Source organism: Carassius gibelio, chromosome B21, assembly GCF_023724105.1.
Source record: "Carassius gibelio isolate Cgi1373 ecotype wild population from Czech Republic chromosome B21, carGib1.2-hapl.c, whole genome shotgun sequence".
Lineage (NCBI taxonomy): Eukaryota > Metazoa > Chordata > Actinopteri > Cypriniformes > Cyprinidae > Carassius > Carassius gibelio.
Window position 1 is genome coordinate 9,386,560 of NC_068416.1, and position 19,468 is coordinate 9,406,027.

At 39.2% G+C, this 19,468-nt stretch overlaps 1 protein-coding gene across 3 annotated transcripts in view; it reads right to left on the bottom strand.

Moving 5' to 3' along the window:
- The window catches only part of LOC127985770 (transcription factor COE1-A), a 114,983-nt gene that overhangs the window by 93,026 nt on the left and 2,489 nt on the right, over positions 1-19,468 (bottom strand). For all 3 annotated transcript variants that reach the window (XM_052587914.1, XM_052587915.1, XM_052587913.1), the window contains exons 4-6: positions 18,631-18,686; positions 11,322-11,395; positions 7,359-7,427 (exon numbers count right to left, since the gene is read on the bottom strand). In XM_052587914.1, the coding sequence (XP_052443874.1) occupies positions 7,359-7,427; positions 11,322-11,395; positions 18,631-18,686 (199 nt within the window). The remainder of the gene's footprint in view (positions 1-7,358; positions 7,428-11,321; positions 11,396-18,630; positions 18,687-19,468) is intronic.

Sequence of the window (19,468 nt, forward strand, 5' to 3'; positions counted from 1 at the left end):
CGGGTGGAATCTGGGGGCTTATCGTGAATTAGCATCAAATGTAAATGTTGAGCTTTCTAATGATGGAAGGTGCAAAAAGGATTCAAAATAGGATAAATGAATAAAACATCTTCAGTTCTTCCTCTCTCTCTTTCTTAGTTTTTTTTTCTCTTTCTCTCTGACACAAAGTCAATGGCATGAATAATTCACTGCTCTCTCTCGCTCTCGCTCTCTCTCAGAGCCACGGGTGACCTTTCCCCACAGGAAGTGGAATCGAAACACAACAATGGGCCCCAAGCACAGGGGGATCCCAGCTAAGGAGACACTCAAAACACAGCGGGGATACAGAGAGCTTGCAGATCCCGTACATTATACATTAATAAATTATTCAGTTACAGTCCCTAAAATTCATATTGAATAAATACAGCCACCCACATACTAGACGGGGAAGACCAACAGAGAGGCCCCGGTCCAGATTGGCCCCAACATCAAACTAAGCAGAAGTCTAAATTACTGCTCTGAATCGTGGGCTAGTGTTTTAGTCTGAATACAGAATAATTTAATAATAAGTAGCTTACAGATTTAGTAGTATAATTCTGCAATGCAAAACAAACAATGGTGCCAGTTTTGACTAAGTAAAGGGAACTAAAAGTATTAAATTTACATTTAAATTAAATTCTAAAATATCAAATGTATCATATTTTTTCAGAATTATTTAATATATTAATATATTTGAACCAATATGCATCATTTATTAAAAAGTAAAAAAAAATATCTTCTAATGTGTCTGGACTTATTATCAAACAACACATCCTGCAATTTCTGTAGTATACAGTATATATGTGCATACTTTGTGCATAGAATATCTGAGTTACCTGTTAACTAAATGTGCAGCTTGAAAACACAGAGCACTGTGGGGAATAGTGTCTCCAACAACGCCATACAAAAAATCAGACCTTCCATTTTACAATGTTGCAGATAAACTGGAAGTTAAATCATTTAATTGAAAAAAAAATGGATTAAAGTGCAAAATATCATAAAATGCAATATGATAATTATATGCAACTTGTTGAATTAAGTATGCAACATTATAGGTCATGTGACAACAATGTAACGTACTTTTGTCTGAATCATTAATTGTTGAATGCATAATGCATAGTTTCACAAGCTATTTTTAAAATAGAATTATGCATGCAATACATACACTTTTATTTGAGTAAATTAAGTAAATAAAAATTGAGACGTAAACAGACTGTAAATGAGTGTCTGGGGAATAATCGCCACCTACAGAGAAAGAAATCTAATTAAAATATCATTATATGGAAAAACATGTTGACAACAAGCTGCATGTCTCGCACACTTTTTTCTTTTGCACCTGCAAACAAGTATAGCAGAAAGAAGGAAGTGACATCAATGCCTTAGGAGTGGTCCATCCTGTCTGCCATTATGAGCTCAGGTCAAAATCTCATTCAGCAGGAAGCCCTGATCATCAGAGCGCCGATGTTCACACACTCACGCAAACACGCAGAACACCTTACCACGGTAAACAACCATTCCCAGTGCAACATGAGCTCAACATACTCTCAGGAATAAAACAAATCTCTGAAAATGAATTGCAAACATCTATATCTCTCATAGAAAAGCTGAGGTTTGCTCTCAGTCGCAGACTTTCAAATGAGAACTCGATCTGAACTCATTCATGCTGCTTTAAAAATAGTGAATTAATTACAAGATTCTAGAAGTACAGTAGACTTAAACAAGAACTAAGTCCAGGGTTAATGAGCCACCTAAAATCTGTTCCTCTACTTCAGATGCTAATAGGAAAGCTAAAGAGGCTGACTGATTGACAGCTGAATTCAGACAGCTTGATTGACAGCTCTCACACACACTCAATCGTCTGCTTCGAGGCAGTGAGGGAGACGAGGATTCTGAGGGGACACTATTAGCTACTGATAACTTTTGCGCAATGCAAGGAAGTGATATCTCACCAGCAAAAAAACTCAAAAGATTTGCTCGATAGAAAGCAAATAAAACAGCATCGATCACCAAGGAGGAAGAAAAGAACGAGAAAGAAAGAAAGTGAGCTGATGTTTTAGTGAAAAGTAAGTTGAGACAGAGAGAGACGGACACGCTCACATGCAGACAAACGCGCACACCGCTTTAGGGGTCAACCAGGCGCATGATAGGATTTCGGCAGAGAACTAGAAGTCGTTAACCGTATATTAACTTGGAGAGGTAGGGGGCGACACTGTTATTATCGTCTTTCCTGGCTGGGATTAAGTGGGCCACACGCAGGCTGTCACAAAGAGCTGGCACTGAGAACCTCACAGCGCTACACTGACAAGCAGACGCATTCGAACAAACCACGGATATTCGCCTCTTTCTCTCCTTTCACTCCTTGCTGATTTCTGCCACTCTTTCTCACACTAGCCACTAAAAGCCTTTTTTGCATTTCTTCGCTCTTCAATGGGCCAATCTGGATTGGATTAATGCAACAATGGTCGCCTCAGTCTAATTCGAGACAATCGTGTGCTGGGTCATAGATAGGGCTAATGAAACCGTTAATGTCACAATAGTACCCCGCTGGTGTGGTCTGAACTGGACTCTCAGACGATTGCTCCATAAAGTATTTGGGCACTTAAGGGGCACCTGAGTGAATGTCTTGCATTAGAACACATCTGTAAACAAATGATGGACCGAACTAATGATTTTAACAGGAGTTCGCAAAGGAGTAACCACAGGTATAGTTCAGTACATGAATTATAAACATGATAATGTTTGATAACCAGGCAGGGGGAGTTTTTAAATCTAATTCCAAATCATATGAACTAGCCATCAGTTCACTAAAACATTAAATAGTAATGATGATACATTAAGTCGCAGACCCAACTTTCAGAAATAATGGCAATTTTAGTGAGAAATTACGTTAAAATCATGAGAAATAAAAGTGCAATAACAGTTACAAGCCACCGTGAGATATAAAGTCGCAATTACAAATATATGTATATTACCTTTTCATTTTATTTTATTTTATTTTATTTTACACACTTCACCTTTAACATGCTTCTTCTTTTTTAACTGTTTTGCTTGTAAAGTGCTTTGGCTATCTTTCTTTGAAATAAGTGTCACATAGTTAGATTTTTTTTTATCAACATTGAATTATTGCTAAATGTATCCAAATTTTAAAAAATAAACATCAAACCTAAAATATTGTTAACATTTTACTTGATCATATTTCTCACAAAAAAATATATATATAATCAATCGGCGCAAGTTGATAAATGACATTTTTATTCATTTTTTTAACTCTAAGGCAAAAACAGGTAAAAAAATTACTTTTTCAGATTTCTCGCAAAAAGAATCATGATAATGCACAGCAAGCTGATGTGATTTGAGATCTATTTTGCCTGCACGCCGTGAACTTTTAGCTTATAGCTGCACTTTTTCAGCAGGCCATTAAATGTAAAATTCAAGGGCATGGTGACCCATTTCCCTCCATCAGCTCTGCGAATGTTGTTTTGGTTAGAGAACAGAGATCCAGATGTTGAGCTCTGAGCGCTGAGAGTCAAGCCAGCCAAGAGGGGCTGAGAACCGAGTCTTGTCTTGAGGGTACAGGAAGTCCCACGGTATCCACGGGAACTTTCGCATTCCATTCTTCGCCGGCCCTCTGACAGCTTCTGACATCCCTCAGCGTGGGCTCACAGCATCACCGCGAGAGCCCGTGCGATCCCAGAGTGGATAGAGAACTACTTCCTCTGAGAGGGGAAGATGAAACATCCTAAGGCCGATGACAGCGCATTCAAGTAACTTCTGGTGGTGCGTTGGAGAAAACACACACCCGATCTTGTACCCCTCTTGCGCCAGAGGATCTAACATCACAGATACAATAGGCGACTGGTAAGTGGAGAGGTTTGAAACGGGCCGACAGGAAAGCATTTCGATTGACATGCTACCGTCCATCGTGTACAGCTCCCTTTGAATAAACTAAAAACAGTTTCTCCTAACGCTAATTTTAGGGACACGGCTACTTATACAAGGCTTTTTTGGCACCCTGTACATAAACAGAAGTCAGAATGGGAGGGTCTGGATTAAAATGAGACGTGAACAATAGACGTCCAGGGCTGCAGGGGTTGGAGTGGAGGAAGGTGGGGGTGGAGGGCCTGAACTGAAAGTGATTAAACCGAGAGAAAGAAAGGAGAAAGTGAGGAGGCGTCTATTAGATGTCAGTGTGCTTTGTGTCCATGTCAATGAGATGGGATTAAAGTATTGGAAATAATCTTACAGAGCCGATGAAAGGTCAGTCCGGGAGAGGGACAGGCCGAGAGGAACATATGGCCCGGCTGAGGAGTCGCTAATGTTATACAGCGCGTTACACACACACACACACACACACACACACACACACACACACACACACACACACGCATACATGAATGCATGAGGGAGCGGTTCGAATAAAACAAATAAAGAGATCCAGATAAATAATGAATCGTTCTACATGTGGCGTAAATCGAAGCGCGCAGTGGAGGTCATCACGAATTCTGTGAGCGGTTATGATTTGTGGTATTTCCCCTGCCTGCACGAATAAATCGAAAGAACTAACGACAGCCTGCAGTCGGGCGATTCGGTCAAATATATCCATCGATAAATGCCGAGGGTGGATATTGTTTGTTTACAGATGTTGTTTGCAATCCCGAATCTTAGTAAATATGAAATTAGTTGTTTTAACAGCATAATAAGGGTTCATTAGTGTTTTTAACACAGATTTGGATTAGCTGTGTTCTTTGCGTATCTAATTAGAGCATCACTCTCAATGCAAAACCGGCAGAATTAGCCATAGCCAGACTAATTACTGGTGTGAAATCAAATCGGCTCGTTGAAAGAAGTGCGCGCTAATGAGCCCTTATTAACCAAGCTAAATAACTCAGAGGGAAAAGGCGGAACTCGGATTTATTTTTCTTTAGGTTACGCATTGAGGAGAAATAATAAGTCATAATCAAGACGCTGTCATTGAGCTTGTGAGAAAATGTGTAGCTGCCAAGAACACATACCAAAATTAGATTGTTTTCTTCTTCTTTTTTTTCCCCACCTTTTTATTTATTTTTTTGTTCTTTCCTGCATGACCCATTTCTCTGGGCTGCAGAAACATGCGACGAGAGATCAGGAGTGACACAATCAGATCAGATCACAACATCCAAACACTTTCACCTTCATGAAAAAAAAAAGATTTTATATGCTAAGAAATATATGTGGGAGGATTATTAAGTGGGTAGGACGGAGGGGAAAATTGCTGCACAAATGCATCACAATTCTGCACAAGTGCAGAAAGATTCATAAATAGTAGTTTGAAAAGAACAAATATGCAGGACAAACAATACAGATATATATAAAAATGTATATCTATATGCTTAAATAAATGATAGCACAGAGATTTGATATATGCCATGTCAAGGCACATTAACACAATTTCTAATGCAGAACAACAGTGTTATAAATGCATTTACACAGAAAATACAATTGCATGACAAAACAGATATATATATACAAAAACTTAATAGAGAACTATTATGACTCCCTAAAACAAAACTGAAAGAGGAGCTGCCGGAAGATTCGCTAGTGGGAATGTAATAATTGTAGTTTTTGATGGTCTTGAAGTTACCAAGACCTTCTAGTGGGCCTTTTCACTGCACATGGGACCATAGCACATGAGATCCTCCAGCAGGTTCATCAGTCTGTGTTCATATTGAGCCTGTGTGCTCAGTGAGGTTTAGAGGTGTATGAGCGTGTATAAGGGAGCCACAGCTGGCTCCCAAGAGTTCTGACCCGTTCTGGTCAAGTGAAGCATAAACTGTGTCAGCTACCCACAAACACGCGAGCCAGGTATGAAGGGGGCGGCAGATCTGCTGTGTCCGAGCGCGGTCGACTGAGCAGCTCCAGTCACACCTGAGTCCATTCTGCAGGAACGGGTCAGTGGCTGAAACCGAACTGTGCAACTGTCCAACTCTAAACTGTCCAACTGCTGTCTAAAACTGAAGTAAACAAGCAGAGCGGAACCGGGAATGCTGATGTAGTGGGAAACAGTTTTTTTTCTTCTCAGTGGGGTTTAATTTTCACAAATGAGCCTGAACGGTCTTTTGACAAACGTCACAAATCAACCCTAGTCTGGTCATCTGCACACAATAACTCTTGCACACCATTCCATGTGGTGTATATCAAGTCATTTCCCCCCTTCGGCAATAGATTCTCACTGAGATATACCCTTGATTTGTGGCCTTTCCCAGTGTTACGGGCAGATTATGGAAAAAAAGGCGTCTTGGGAATTTGGGAAGCTGCATATATTCCAGCAAGGGCCTTTTTAGGCAGAACAAATGAAACGTGATTCAGTGCTGATTTTCTTCAAATAGGCTAAGCAGCTCTTGATATGTTCACCTCGTGTGCCTAAATATTGTCTCAAAGGAACGTTTAGCAATTTTCATCGAGCGTAGCAGTTGCTGCAACAATAGGAAAAAGATTGTTTTGTTCAATCCATGACAACCATGACCTGTCAAAATAAATGCCATTAGACGTCGGCTAATAGCTTCCACATTGCAAAACACATAACTGCACACAGCTAGCCTAAAGCTTAAAACATTAACGGCAATGAAAACACTACCTCGAGGACTGTGAAATCTTCAGAGTCGCAAAGAATCCTATTAGCATTACTGCTAACATTATTACAACTACAGTAATGGATGCAGGAGTTTAATTTGGATTTAAAGAGACGAATGTTAGGTGAAAGAAAGCGATGCCCCGGGGATTTGAGAGAGATGGCGAGAACAGGGTATCGAGGATGAGGGGGGGCAAGGGTCTCTGGTGTCTATTGTTTTTACATGTGGGTTTGATTAAGACAGAATAAAAAGACCAAGAACACTGTCTTTTTTTTACTTCTTAAGGGGGGAGCAGATCTCAATTTGAAATACATACCATGTAGATATTATCTAAATTGCTTACATGTTTACTGTCAAACATGTTCTCAAGAGAAATTACTCACTGAATACTTTTAACACAAAGACTAGCCTTTGACTAAAGTCTTTAAGCCTGTAATTTACTCAGGCAAAGATAGCAATAAAAAGCACATTAATATCAAGTGCTTGGGCACAGCCAATCCTGAACCCACAACAAAAAGAACATGGTGGAAAAAATAGCAGCCAAAGAAACAACATGACAGAGCGTTTAACCAACAAGTGACTCAAGCGAGACGGCCGTAGGACTCCAGCGTCTCAGTGTCCTGAGAACTGCTTCAATAGCGACCTCAACCACAGCCTCCAATGGCATGACGATAACAATGAAAGTATCAAATGTTTTCAGGCACACAAACAGTATCAGGAAGAGTTTCCTACCTGTCGATGATGACGGGATCCGAGGGTGTCTCGTTGCGGTTCCCGCAACTCTTTTTGTCACAACAACGACTGAAAACAAAGAAAATATCAGTTTAAATTAGACTTCCTATGTCACAAGTTAAATCGAAAACCACCACCTTGTCTGTTATTTTAGCAAGTCATATTTTTCATGTCTTTGTATGTTGTCCATTAAGTTTTACGCACAATTATGTTGTAGACAAAGAAAAACACTCAATGTTAGAACCTCAATGTTAATGCTTAGATATGCAAGCTAGACTAGATTTTAAATCAAAAGTCTGATAGTTAAAAGGGGAGGGGTTTAAACAAGGGCTTGGTGACATCACTAAAAAAGGAAAGTCGTTTCAGAGGCTTAAAATTGAATAGATGAAGGACCTTTTACTTCGGAATAATTTTAACCGATGAATCTTGCACAATAGCATGTATAAAGAAAGCAATTAGAGTCAATCTTTGATGTCTTGTTGACCTAAAAGCTAACCTGTAACTCTATCGCCACCTTGTGTATTGGAGTTTGTTACCGCCACATTAACACGTTAAGCACTTTCAATGTCACTGCTAGACCTTCTCTGCATTTGCATAGGTGATAAGGGTTAGAAGACTGACGAGAGGAGAATTTAAGGTGTGCGAGGGGCTTCAGCAGCGGTTTGGAGACCACCGGCATCACATTTCCACCGCACAGATGGCAGCAGGACACTGAATAAGGGCTGGGGACAAAACTGTCACATGACACCCCTGGCATTGTCCTTCCCCCTTCAGTTTTTCTTCCTCCCACAACTCTCTCTGCTTCCACCCTCCCGCCTCACGGTTTCTCTTGTTACCTCATTCCCAGCTCCCTATTTTCTCCACCGACACAGTTTTTAGACGTATCAATAGACTTTGTCATTCATTCACAGACTTTCAGATCGTATCATGAGATGTACCATGCTTATTCATGAGGAACCGTGTGTATGTGATTTATATAATACTCTTCTTCAGGTATGCATGATGAATGTCTTTCTTTAGAAACTCATCATGAATAGAAGACTAAAATCTATCTCTCTCTCCCTCTATCTACATCTAAATCTTTATCTCTCTCGCCCCTCCTTCTGCAAGGCTTCCTCAACTAGGTCAGTGTCCTCCCAAAGGACTGGAACAAGGGATTGCAGTGCCTCTGTGTGTGTGTGTGTGTGTGTGTATTTATACAGTGCAGGAAGAAAATTTGTAGAAGCCTAATGATCAAATCCAGCAGTGCCCATGGGAGACACAGTTTAGCTCCTGATACACCGAACCTTGAGCATTCAAGTTTATAGAAACACATTCAAAACAATTAAAGAGAAATATTGTTAACTACATTTTTCTTATGTAAAACTAACTGGTATGATGCACGAGTGTTGTGAGTGGTTGACAGTGCTTTGCTGCTGCAGTCTTTTATGGTTGATGGGTCAGAATTCATGTTGTTCTCATTTGGTTTTGAAAAATGTTAACATACTGCAAAAAAACATTTAGTTAACATTTAGTTGCTACATTTAGTTAAAACAACTACAAATTTACAGTGTTTTGTTTGATGTTGTTGTTGTTGTTTTTCAGATATCCAACCTAAATAAACTTATAATTTTACACCAAGCATTTTTTTTTTTAAAGTTGTGTACACGTGCATTAAAGATTTAGGAAAATATGTTATTATTTTTACTATGTTATTATAGTAAACTAAGTTATTATATGTTATTATTTTAAATATATCTAATAAATATTGTTTTAGATAACTTTATGCCTAAAATAAAAATACATTAAAACAAGCTCATTAAAGAAATATGTGTATTAAAGTAATTTAATATATGTGTTTGCATTTTATATATATATATATATCAATGCATTAATAAACCTGGACAAAAAAAAAAAAAAAATTATAAAATATTTAAAAACCTGACACAATATTGAGGCTTATATCACATTGCTACTTCATGTGGTTGCTATCAAAAAGTTATTTGAGGTCAGTTGCACTTATATTGCACTTATAGAGTTTATATATTTGAACAAACACTTAACATAAGTATGAAAAAGTTATGAACACTTGCCTTAGCAAATTCAACTGCAAGTAATTATTGCATGCCTAAATTAGCTTACTGGGAGGTTGGGAAGGTTATAATCTTTTTCCTGATCCTCTTCAAGATCGTCCCGTAGGACACAAAAAGGAAATCGCATCTTAGATCTTAACGCTTCCTTCCTGATGCGGCTTTTGAAGAAATGTCTAAATGGGCTAAATGTAATTAGCAGGATGTAGTCGGCTCTGTCAACGCTGGAACGTGGCTAGGCTACTATCACACGCCTCCAACATATGTTTCCTTTCCATGATTCCTTTGATTCATGAGATTGGATTTGTGTTATGACAACTTTAGTCTTTAGAAGAACGATTTTGGCTAGTTTCACGACAAACAACATCCTGAAACATTTCCTATTTTTTTTTTTTTTTTTATCCTCCCCCTAGTTGGTTAAAATGATAGGAATAAGCACTTTTGTCCCACACTTGCAAGCTGGCATGGCACCATATGGCTAATGGTGGTGCGTGGCAATTAGTGGAGCTGATTAATGGTGAACAGCCTAATTTTCTGCTTATAATTGCGGCAGCATTTGATGGTACACATACAGGCAATCGCACGCACACATACACGATTGCCTATCAATGCTGATTTGGCAGGTGGGGGGTGAAGACTACATCGGTTTGGGTATACATTTGCTGTCAGTTAAAAAAAAACATTAAAAAATCTATATATACAATTTTGGTTCTTTTTGTAATGCAAAAGTGCCTTTATAACACCTTTAAATTGTGTGATGCGTTGCTGGTAAAACCTGGCATATATTTCATAGATGCAATGTGAGCCAGGGCACGTTTGTTAACGGAGCAGACTGAAATTTCAGACTGAGTAATGAGTTTCTGCTTGTCCTAATTAACCAGGCATCAGGGTGATATTCATGGGGGGGGGGGGGGTTACAAGGGTGGGCTGCACTGTTAAAATACTACTAAAAATAGGCGCGAGTCGATCATCACAACCTACTTTTAAGCAAATTCATCTTTGGATGTTAATTAAATACATAGAATTTGATAGAAAAAGTCATCTTCTACTTGTTTTTCCTCTCTCTCTCGCTCTCTCTGTTGTTCACTAGGGGTTTGTGAGTTTGACCTGGATGGTATTAGTGTGAATTGAAACAGAATACAGCACTAGAGTGTACCGCGCAACAGAATAAAGTGACGAGCAGCAGGGTGTTTGGAAAGTCACAGAGCGAAATCTCATTGGTTCAACATCCCGGAATATAAAATATAGCATTAAATCAAAATCTAAAGCTGCGCCCAGAATCCCATAACTTTGCAAAAGTTAAAGAAAAGAATGTTCTGTATAGCATGAACATATGTAGTACGAATGAAATCCAGATGTACTAAGCTGTCTTGTGACTCAGAGCGGCAGTTGCGTCTTTTCGATGTCATGTGAACTCGTCTCCTGTGGCCTCATGGGATAGTAAAGCATCCATCAGATGCGTATTTCCGAATCTCAGCGGACTTTCTGCCTAATGTTTTATGAGTATTGTGAATTCGGACATACTATTTATTCCATGTACTGTTTTTATAATGCTACACAGCAAGGCATTTTTGAAACACAGAGTGAGTTTTTGCGGCAGTCCATGTTTATTAGCGTTAAGGTTTGCTATGTGCTAGTGTTCTCCCAAATGACGACTTTAGAGTTGATGCTTAAACATGCACTGAATAAAGTGCCAATTAAAAGTACTTTCAGCCAGTGGAACGAACTGAATTGTTATTTATAATTATTATTTAAAAGATTATGTACTACACAGTTTGATTGGGTTTTTAAATTTGAAATATGTTCTGATTTGCTGTGATTGCACCTTATCACATAGCATTTTCAGCAGGACATTCGAATCACTTGGAAACTCGGAAAATGGAAAAAGTCTCACCTGCACATGATTTCATGAGTCAGGAGCACACGGCACATCTCCGGATTCTTGTCCTGACCTTCATATATGATGGCCTTTGAACAGAGAGAGGGGGGAAAAGTCAGAGTTTGGACTCACACAGGCTTTATTTAACATTCTTGTGAAATCAAAATTAAATGAAGCATGTTACATGTGAAGATATATTTCAGGAAGCTGACACTGACCACACGACCCCCAACGCCCCCCCCCCCCCAAAAAAAAAAACATTTCCTCCACTTATCCACCCTCACAATCAGCGATGGATTCACAGAAGCCCATTCCACTTGAGGAACACGCTGCGAGGAGGCGTAGTTCTGCCTTTAAAGCCTGTTGGCCTGGTCGTATTTAATAAATATCAGCATGTGTCGTGGGGAATCGTCTAAGCTGATCCAATATTTCTGGACAGGCTGGCCAGAGCTCCGGCTTCACACAGGACTGTGGCTCATTACGTAAAGGAAAACAGAAGGTGAGAAATGAAGGTGCTCCAATAAGAAGAGCTCATTGTTTCACTTCTAGCTCCTCCAGGGCTTGGGGCTGAGGTGGAGTAACATTGTTAGAGGCTTGGATGTACAATAGCACAAGCTCTGAATGATTTGAGGGATGGGTAACAAGCCGAAGAACACCTGTTGTAGATGGAGGAGATGATATGTAACGTAACTGGCTGCTCAGATTCTAACAAGCGGGAGATGTAATCACAGTGATTCCTATGGATAAGAAAAAACCTACTGCTGAATGTCAAAATGAAATACTGTTTGCAATTTTACTTCTATAGAGTTTGTAAAATGTAAATTTATAATTAGATATCAGTCAAAGGAATTTACAATCATACAATCAATTATTTCAGCAATCATGTTGTGTGTTTACTATAAACTATTTAGAGCTAGCATGCCAGATTTGTGAATGAATCGCTCTTTTGTTCTAACTGGTCATACGAGTTTGAAAAAAGATCTGAAATTGTTCGCGATTCAGTATGATGAATTCGGACAGTTCACTTCCGCATCATTTGTCACCGTTTGTCAAACTGAAATAGTAATGGCATATTTTCTAAGAAAAGAACAAATGAGAGCTGATTGAGGCTGGATATTTACCTACTATGCATTCAATGGAAGAAATAAGCATATGGCAAAATTTCTTTTATCGTTTGTCGACGATGAAGCAGCATTGCGTGCAGCTTCGGAACGACTGTAAATTTATATTTAAAAAAAACACCATATCACAAAAAAGAAAACACAAGAAAGGTATATTTAGTTATACTTGAATGCTACATGTAAAAAGCATCAAACAAACAATGCCACTGGTCTTGTTCGATTCACAAGCAAATGTCTAACGAGCTGTTTTTTAAGTCTAATGAGCCAGTTCTTTTGAATCAGTCTGAATCACTCACACACAAAAAAATAAAAAATAAAAAAAAATAAAGGTGACTCAGAGTCAAGATCTGACTCACTTAATGATATTTGGTCATGTCGGTCTCCAAATGAAGTTTTGTGTACTTCAGGACAGGTTAAAGAAATGTTTATTACATAGGCTACACTATCAGTTTGGAACTAAAGTTTTGTGTTTCAAAATGTGTTTCAAAGATATCTCTTATCCAAGGCTGAATTTAGCAATCAGAAATAGAGTAAAACCGTAATATTGTGAAACATCATTACCATGATTTGCTGCTCAAAAAACATTTATTATTATTATAAATGTTGGAAACAATTGTGCTATTAAATATTCGTGTGATACCACTAAAAAGTGTCAGGTATGGTTTTTTGTTTGTTTGTTATTGTCTTTTTTCAACATATTCATATTTTTATTCAGCAAGGATTCATCAAAAGGGACAGGAAAGATATTTATAATGTTACAAAACATTTGTATTTTAAATAAATGCTGTTCTTTTGATTTTTTTATATTATTGAATAATCTTTAAAAAAGTTTAATGGGCTCAACAAAATATTAAAGAGCAAAAACTATTTTCAGCATTGATAATTATAAGAACAATTAAACGGCAATAATAATCAAACACCAAATATCATATTAGAATAATTTCTGAAGGATCATGTGACACTGAGGACTGATGCTGAAGATTCAGCTGTAATGTCCAAGGAATAAATTACATTTGTAAATACATTCAAATGGTAAACAGTTATTGTATAGTTATATCACAATATTGACGGTATTTATCTCTTCAATTCACTCTTTCATTTTTGCATCTCTCACTCATGGGTAAAAATGTGAAGTGCCTATGCGCTCACTGGGATACTACCTATGCTAGCGTGTGACGTGCCAAACCATCAGTGGCGTGTGGCACAGGGGCGGTGGGGGGAGGAGGTGGGTGCGAGAGAGCAGTTGGGATGCCAGACTGGAGCACGGTGCACCATCTGGTACGGCCCCCCGATTTTCTCCCAAATTTTCTCGGCTTTGCTCTCACCCCTCCTTAACACAAAACACAGCGCTGCCAGGCTGGCAAAGCCTCGTGTGTCCCCCCTCCTCCCCGAGCTGAATGTTGGACATGGCATGCCATTCCGAACAGTGCCGCGTTTGACTACGCCAAGCGTGTCACCTTGCTAAGATTCTGGGATCTCGTTCGTAGGCAGCAAATCTGTCCCGTTACGCACAGTCATTACTCTCTGCCATGTAACGGAGGTGTAATTCAGCAAGCCTGTCCACCATCGAAAAAGTTTGTCACATTGACCTTAACTGGGAAAAAAAAAAGAAAACACTGACGGAAAGTTCTATCTACCAAGAAAAGGGTAATTTGACAGGAGAAATATCCAGAGACAGACGATACATCGGCTCATTGTTTGATGTCTTTCAGATGTACTTTACATTATACAAAGGCACTGAAAGCGATATTGTTACAGCCAGTGCTGGAGTTGGCAAGCTCGGAGCATTTGTTCAGATGGTTTTCTTTCACTTTGAGGGAATGGGGGCCAAGGTCTTCTAGAAGTACACAGCATGCATCACTGTCTGCCAGCCCAAAGACCTGCTTCATATTACTATCTATAAACACCAAATCTATCTTCGCCCATTCCGGCAGAGCTGTGCTCCAGAACAGCAGTATTCTTCCACTTGCTTTAATGACTTAATAAAATATTATGAATCAATTATAAAAGGTAATTTGGGTGATATTCCACCATTTAAGTCAACCAACTACCCTACATATTAATGAATACACATTGTTTTTTTTTGTTTGTTTTTTTTTTATTATTTCTCACAAGATATAATTTCATGTTTTTATTTATTTTGTATTTTTTTTATTGTCAAATTGCATAATTGTCCATTGCAAAGCAATCCACAATGCTTTGCACAATAGTGTCACATTTTCCTCCAGTCATACACGTGGAAGTGACTCATATAAAGATTCATTAGTATTTTGTTTGTATTAAGCGCTCTCAAAAGGGACATTTTAGGTTACCAGCTCCTACAGTGTACCATCTCGATAACTTTTAAAGACTCTTTAAAGACTGCTTTTACTGCGATCAAAGAACAGGAAGTGCTGTGATAAACGCAGGAAATAGTTTCTTGCACACAGAGTGTGCAAAGGTGGTGCGTAAAAATTACCCTATGTTAATGTTATATTAGTGTGATTTTTAGGGAAGTTTTAACTGCGTGCCAAAGTGCGAGAAGGGCACATTAATAAGTATGCAACATTCATATGCCTTGTAATACATATTTCATCTCGCCAAGCACACTTTTCATATTTCATCCAGCGTTTTCCTCAATGGCTTTGATGTGATGCTTGAAATCGAAGGCAAGTAAACAAGACGCTATAAATAATTGGAAACCTACTTCCTACACAGTTGGCATCATCTGTTAGCATGCCATTAAGAACACGGCTGCCTTTTTTTCCCAGGCCACTGCGCTACCTTTAAAGAGGTGCTGTCTTGGCGGTGATTTCACTCTTTGTTCTCCCACACACACAGGAGCGTTCACATACACGAATAAGTATCCCACCCCACCCCTGATCAGCTGTTCAGACATAAAGCCTGAGAAACAAGAGAAGCGGAAGAGAGAGCAAGAGTTGGGCAGGCAGAGAGACAGACAGGAGAATAGACGCAGGGTTTCTAGAGACAGACATCTGAGGGACTTCTAGACAGTGAGCAGGAGAGCCGGGATCAAAACAAGGCAGAAAAGAAGAGAGCTGTGGAGTGGATGGGTTAAAAGAGTGAGAAAACAAAGCTACGTGAAAAGAAATGTGCATTGCCAAACCAATCACAATGCATTTTGTATTTGACATGCCTTTGGAGGGCGGGGTTTTGGAGAGAGGGCGTGGTCTGACTCACTGGCTAAGTTTAGCTCAAGCTTAAGTTAGCTCAAGCTAAACAACAAACATCTCGCACTGCATCTTAAAAACATAAACAATCCAGGAGGTAATGACAGAGGAAAATGAAAAGTAGGATAGATGAGGGAGGAACGTGGGAGGTCTGCTGTCTCTGCACTGTGTTTATCAGATGTGTTGCCGCTTGAAGCTGCTGATCACAGTTTTAACTGTCAAACTCACACTTGAGCCCCCCCCCCACATCCCCGACTCTCTCTTCTGTACCCCATAAGAAGTTACAATCCCAGTATAAAGGTGTGATTATTTTCGTCAAACTTGTTAAATGCAGATCCCACGCCACAGCCAGTTCTAAAGATTTAATTGCTCTCGTCAATCGCAGTATTTTCTGTCTAAACAAATACTAACGCCTAACGTTAACTTTGGTAAAGCATAGATAGCACATTCTGATAAATAGCATCATTGTTTGTCGTGATCTGAACCATTTGTGAAATCTGAAATCAGTCTATGAATTCTAAACTTTTCTTAACAGGTGACCAAGTGATTGAGTTGACCAATGAAAACTGTGGGGCGGGGTTTGCACTTAACCCATTTTACTATTCCTTGAATTAGCATGCTAGAATCTTAGTATGTGAAGTTTTCTTCCCTCAGCCGCCTAAACTCGTGTATTCTGGGTTTAATACAAGTTTAAAGCATGACAAACAAACCAATACAAAATGAAAGCGAAATGAGCTACAGCTCACAATGTCAGATTCAGAGCACATATTCTAACCGCTAGGCCACTGCTAAAACAACAGATGCAGCAAATTAACACTATAGCTTGAAATGTTAAACACTGGGATGTTTACGGTCTCTGCTGAATCTAATAATTTGCCTGTGACAGTAACTACCAAAATAACAAGCATCTTCATGCAACTGTTGAGCGGTTGCAAGAGTAAAATCTCGCCACAGAATAATAAGCTCTGTATCCGCAGTATAACAGTAAATCTGGACACTAATTACAGTCCAAGCTAAAGCTGTTTTAGCTGTTTTTGCTACCGTAGCATAAACAGAGTGTAAGTGTTTTAGCCTTGTTAGTATTGCGAAACACTGTACAAGCCTCTGGGATTAGCATTTGTTCCCACAGCCACATAGAAAGTAACATGATTGCTAACAAATTTGAATCAGCGCTGCTCTCTAAAGTTGCAGCGTTCAATTATTTGGCCAGGAATCCATGCGATTGGGAATTTCACTCAAATGTCATAAGAAAACTATTTGGTTTGAAAGTGACTTTCTGTGTGAACTGTGTCGTTGACGATGGACAATGGACCTTTCGGCCTGCAAAAGTTCATTAACGTTGCAACTTAACTTACTACACAGCCCTATAACTAGCATCTCACGACTGCTTCTGAGTGATTACAGAAGGCCGACGGGGATATAGAACATCACAAAAGATTACTCAGGTCGTCTGTAACCCGATAACGACTGCCAGCGGAGTAACATCCGCACTCCCTTCTCAAGAGAGTCTACTCTTCAATCCGAAAGCTTGTTTGTAGCCCGAGCCGCAACATGGCCCGAGACACCTGTAGCTGTCCTGTGGTCAGCCGGTATCCAGGTCTCATTTCACCCTCTCAACAGGTCTGACTGGCCCAGAGCGAAACCACATCTGATCCCAAACTCTCTCACACTCTCATTCACCTGAGGAAATCAAAGACAACAGCCTGTCGGCGCGGTAAATATATCACTCGCTACGGTGCTTTTTGAGTTGTTACAAGGTAACTATCTATCTTGTTGTTGGAGAAGGGGATTTGATATCCTCCGACTGCCGTTACACATGTTCCCCAATCTTTAAGTGTAGTTCTAAGTGGATCCCTTTAGCAAGATGATTCAACCATGGGTTGTCTTCACATCTGAAAGTTTCCCGCGCACAATGCGGCAGCAAAGGGGATCGCAATCTCATTCTCTGTGACTTCTATTACATGTGTTGTAATACCTGCGCAAAAATAATGAATACACGTGCTAAATATATTCCGAGAAGACTGACATGAAAACTGCCGGCAAACAACTACAAAAGATTTGTGAGGGGGAAGCCGAGGCGTCTGGGTGATTATTTTTTAACTTGACACTGATAAACAGCGCTCTAGCGACACTTCGCTCAAAAGTGCCATGTCCTCCCACGAAGTGCAGCAAAGCAGATAGTTAGGAAACAACAGCTTTTCTACCTACTGCCAGACTAGTGCTGTCAAAGTGGCAGCTACTGGGGTTTAATGCGCTTTGATGTTTCCCGCCACGCAACTTAGGCAGGAGGGAGAGGGAGCTGCCGCCCGCATGTAAGTTAGCGACCATTAGTGAAGTGTAAAGAGCCTAGCGTGGAGCCTTTCTCAGTTTGCACGTATATGTTTCTCTTTGACAAAAATGCTAATCGCTAATTCCCATGACATGCTAATTAGGGCTGATCCAGGGTCAGAAAAAAACACTAGTTTAAAAGCATCCAATCACTAGCCCAGGGCCACACATGTCTTCGGTGACAGATAAAATCAAACAGGAAACAGGAAACAGGCAACACTAATAATGTAGATCTGCCATATCGTACATACTAGAAATGAAACAAGACAGAGTTCAGAAGAAAGCAGCAGAGCATGACATGTGAACCACACCAACGGGAAACACAAACATGTTCACGAAAAAAGGTCTAGAAGGAGCTATGCAAGCGTAGCAAAAATAATAATAATAATAAAAAAAACTGATAAGAAAAAATCTGAAAAGAAAATATGGGTGCCCTTAAAATACACTCTCTGCTGTACAGTTAAACACCAAAGAACCTTTAAAACCACCGAGCACAAAAAGCCCAAAAGAGGCCACAGGACATCCAATGATGCATGTAAAAATGTGACACTGCCCGTGGGAGATACGCATGCTCTCCGCTGTGAGATTCATCTGTACGGAGCACAAACAGTTCAACCCTTAGCATGTCCTGATGCCCCAACATGTATGAATTAGCCTCTGGTGACATGCGCAGATGGTGGTGCACGGGACGAGATGAACCCTTACCTGTTTAGTCATGGAGTCAATTAGTCTTACATAAAAATCCTGCTCTGTTCTGATGCCTGGAACACACAAAACTTGACATTAGCATGTGCCTTTCATCACATTTCCCAAAAAAACATTCACATTCATTATCTTTAAATCGGCCATTGCAATGCACTGTAATTGCACCAAACATAATGCTCTTGAAAAAACAAGCCTAATTGTATTGTAATATGTCAAGATATTAAATAAACAATATATGCCATATATGTAAAACATAGTATTTTCCACATACTGTATTTAAAGAAGAAGATTAAAGAACTAAATTACTTTTTTTTTTCTCTTTTTTTTTTAGAGAAGATATTTTGAGATGGAAAAATGTATAAGTAGCCTAATTCTAACTTTAACATTGAATACACCTGCCCATGTCACATATCATAATTAACGGTTTATATACTACTTTCTAATTACTAGTTTAATTATATGGTTAATTCTTTATGAAAACAGGTAATGCATGATTGAAATTAAAAATTAATTATACTTCAGTTTAATTATTTAAATTAAAATCTAAATGGTGCCAAAATCACGACTTGCTGTTGATTTTTAATACTGACGAATAAAATCACAAATCAAAATGACAGAAATTATTGCGATGGTAAATAGTGATGAAAACGTTTACAAAAGCACTGAGCACAGTATGCTCGAGAGGTGGCAGAACTAACAGCTGGTTTATTTAGAAACTGACCAGATGACAAATGATAGACAGGCTGTCAGATTCCACACTAATGAACATGATCAATCCACACTCACTCCAAGAAAAACACATTAACAATTAATATCGCTGGGTTGGAAATGGGTTTCT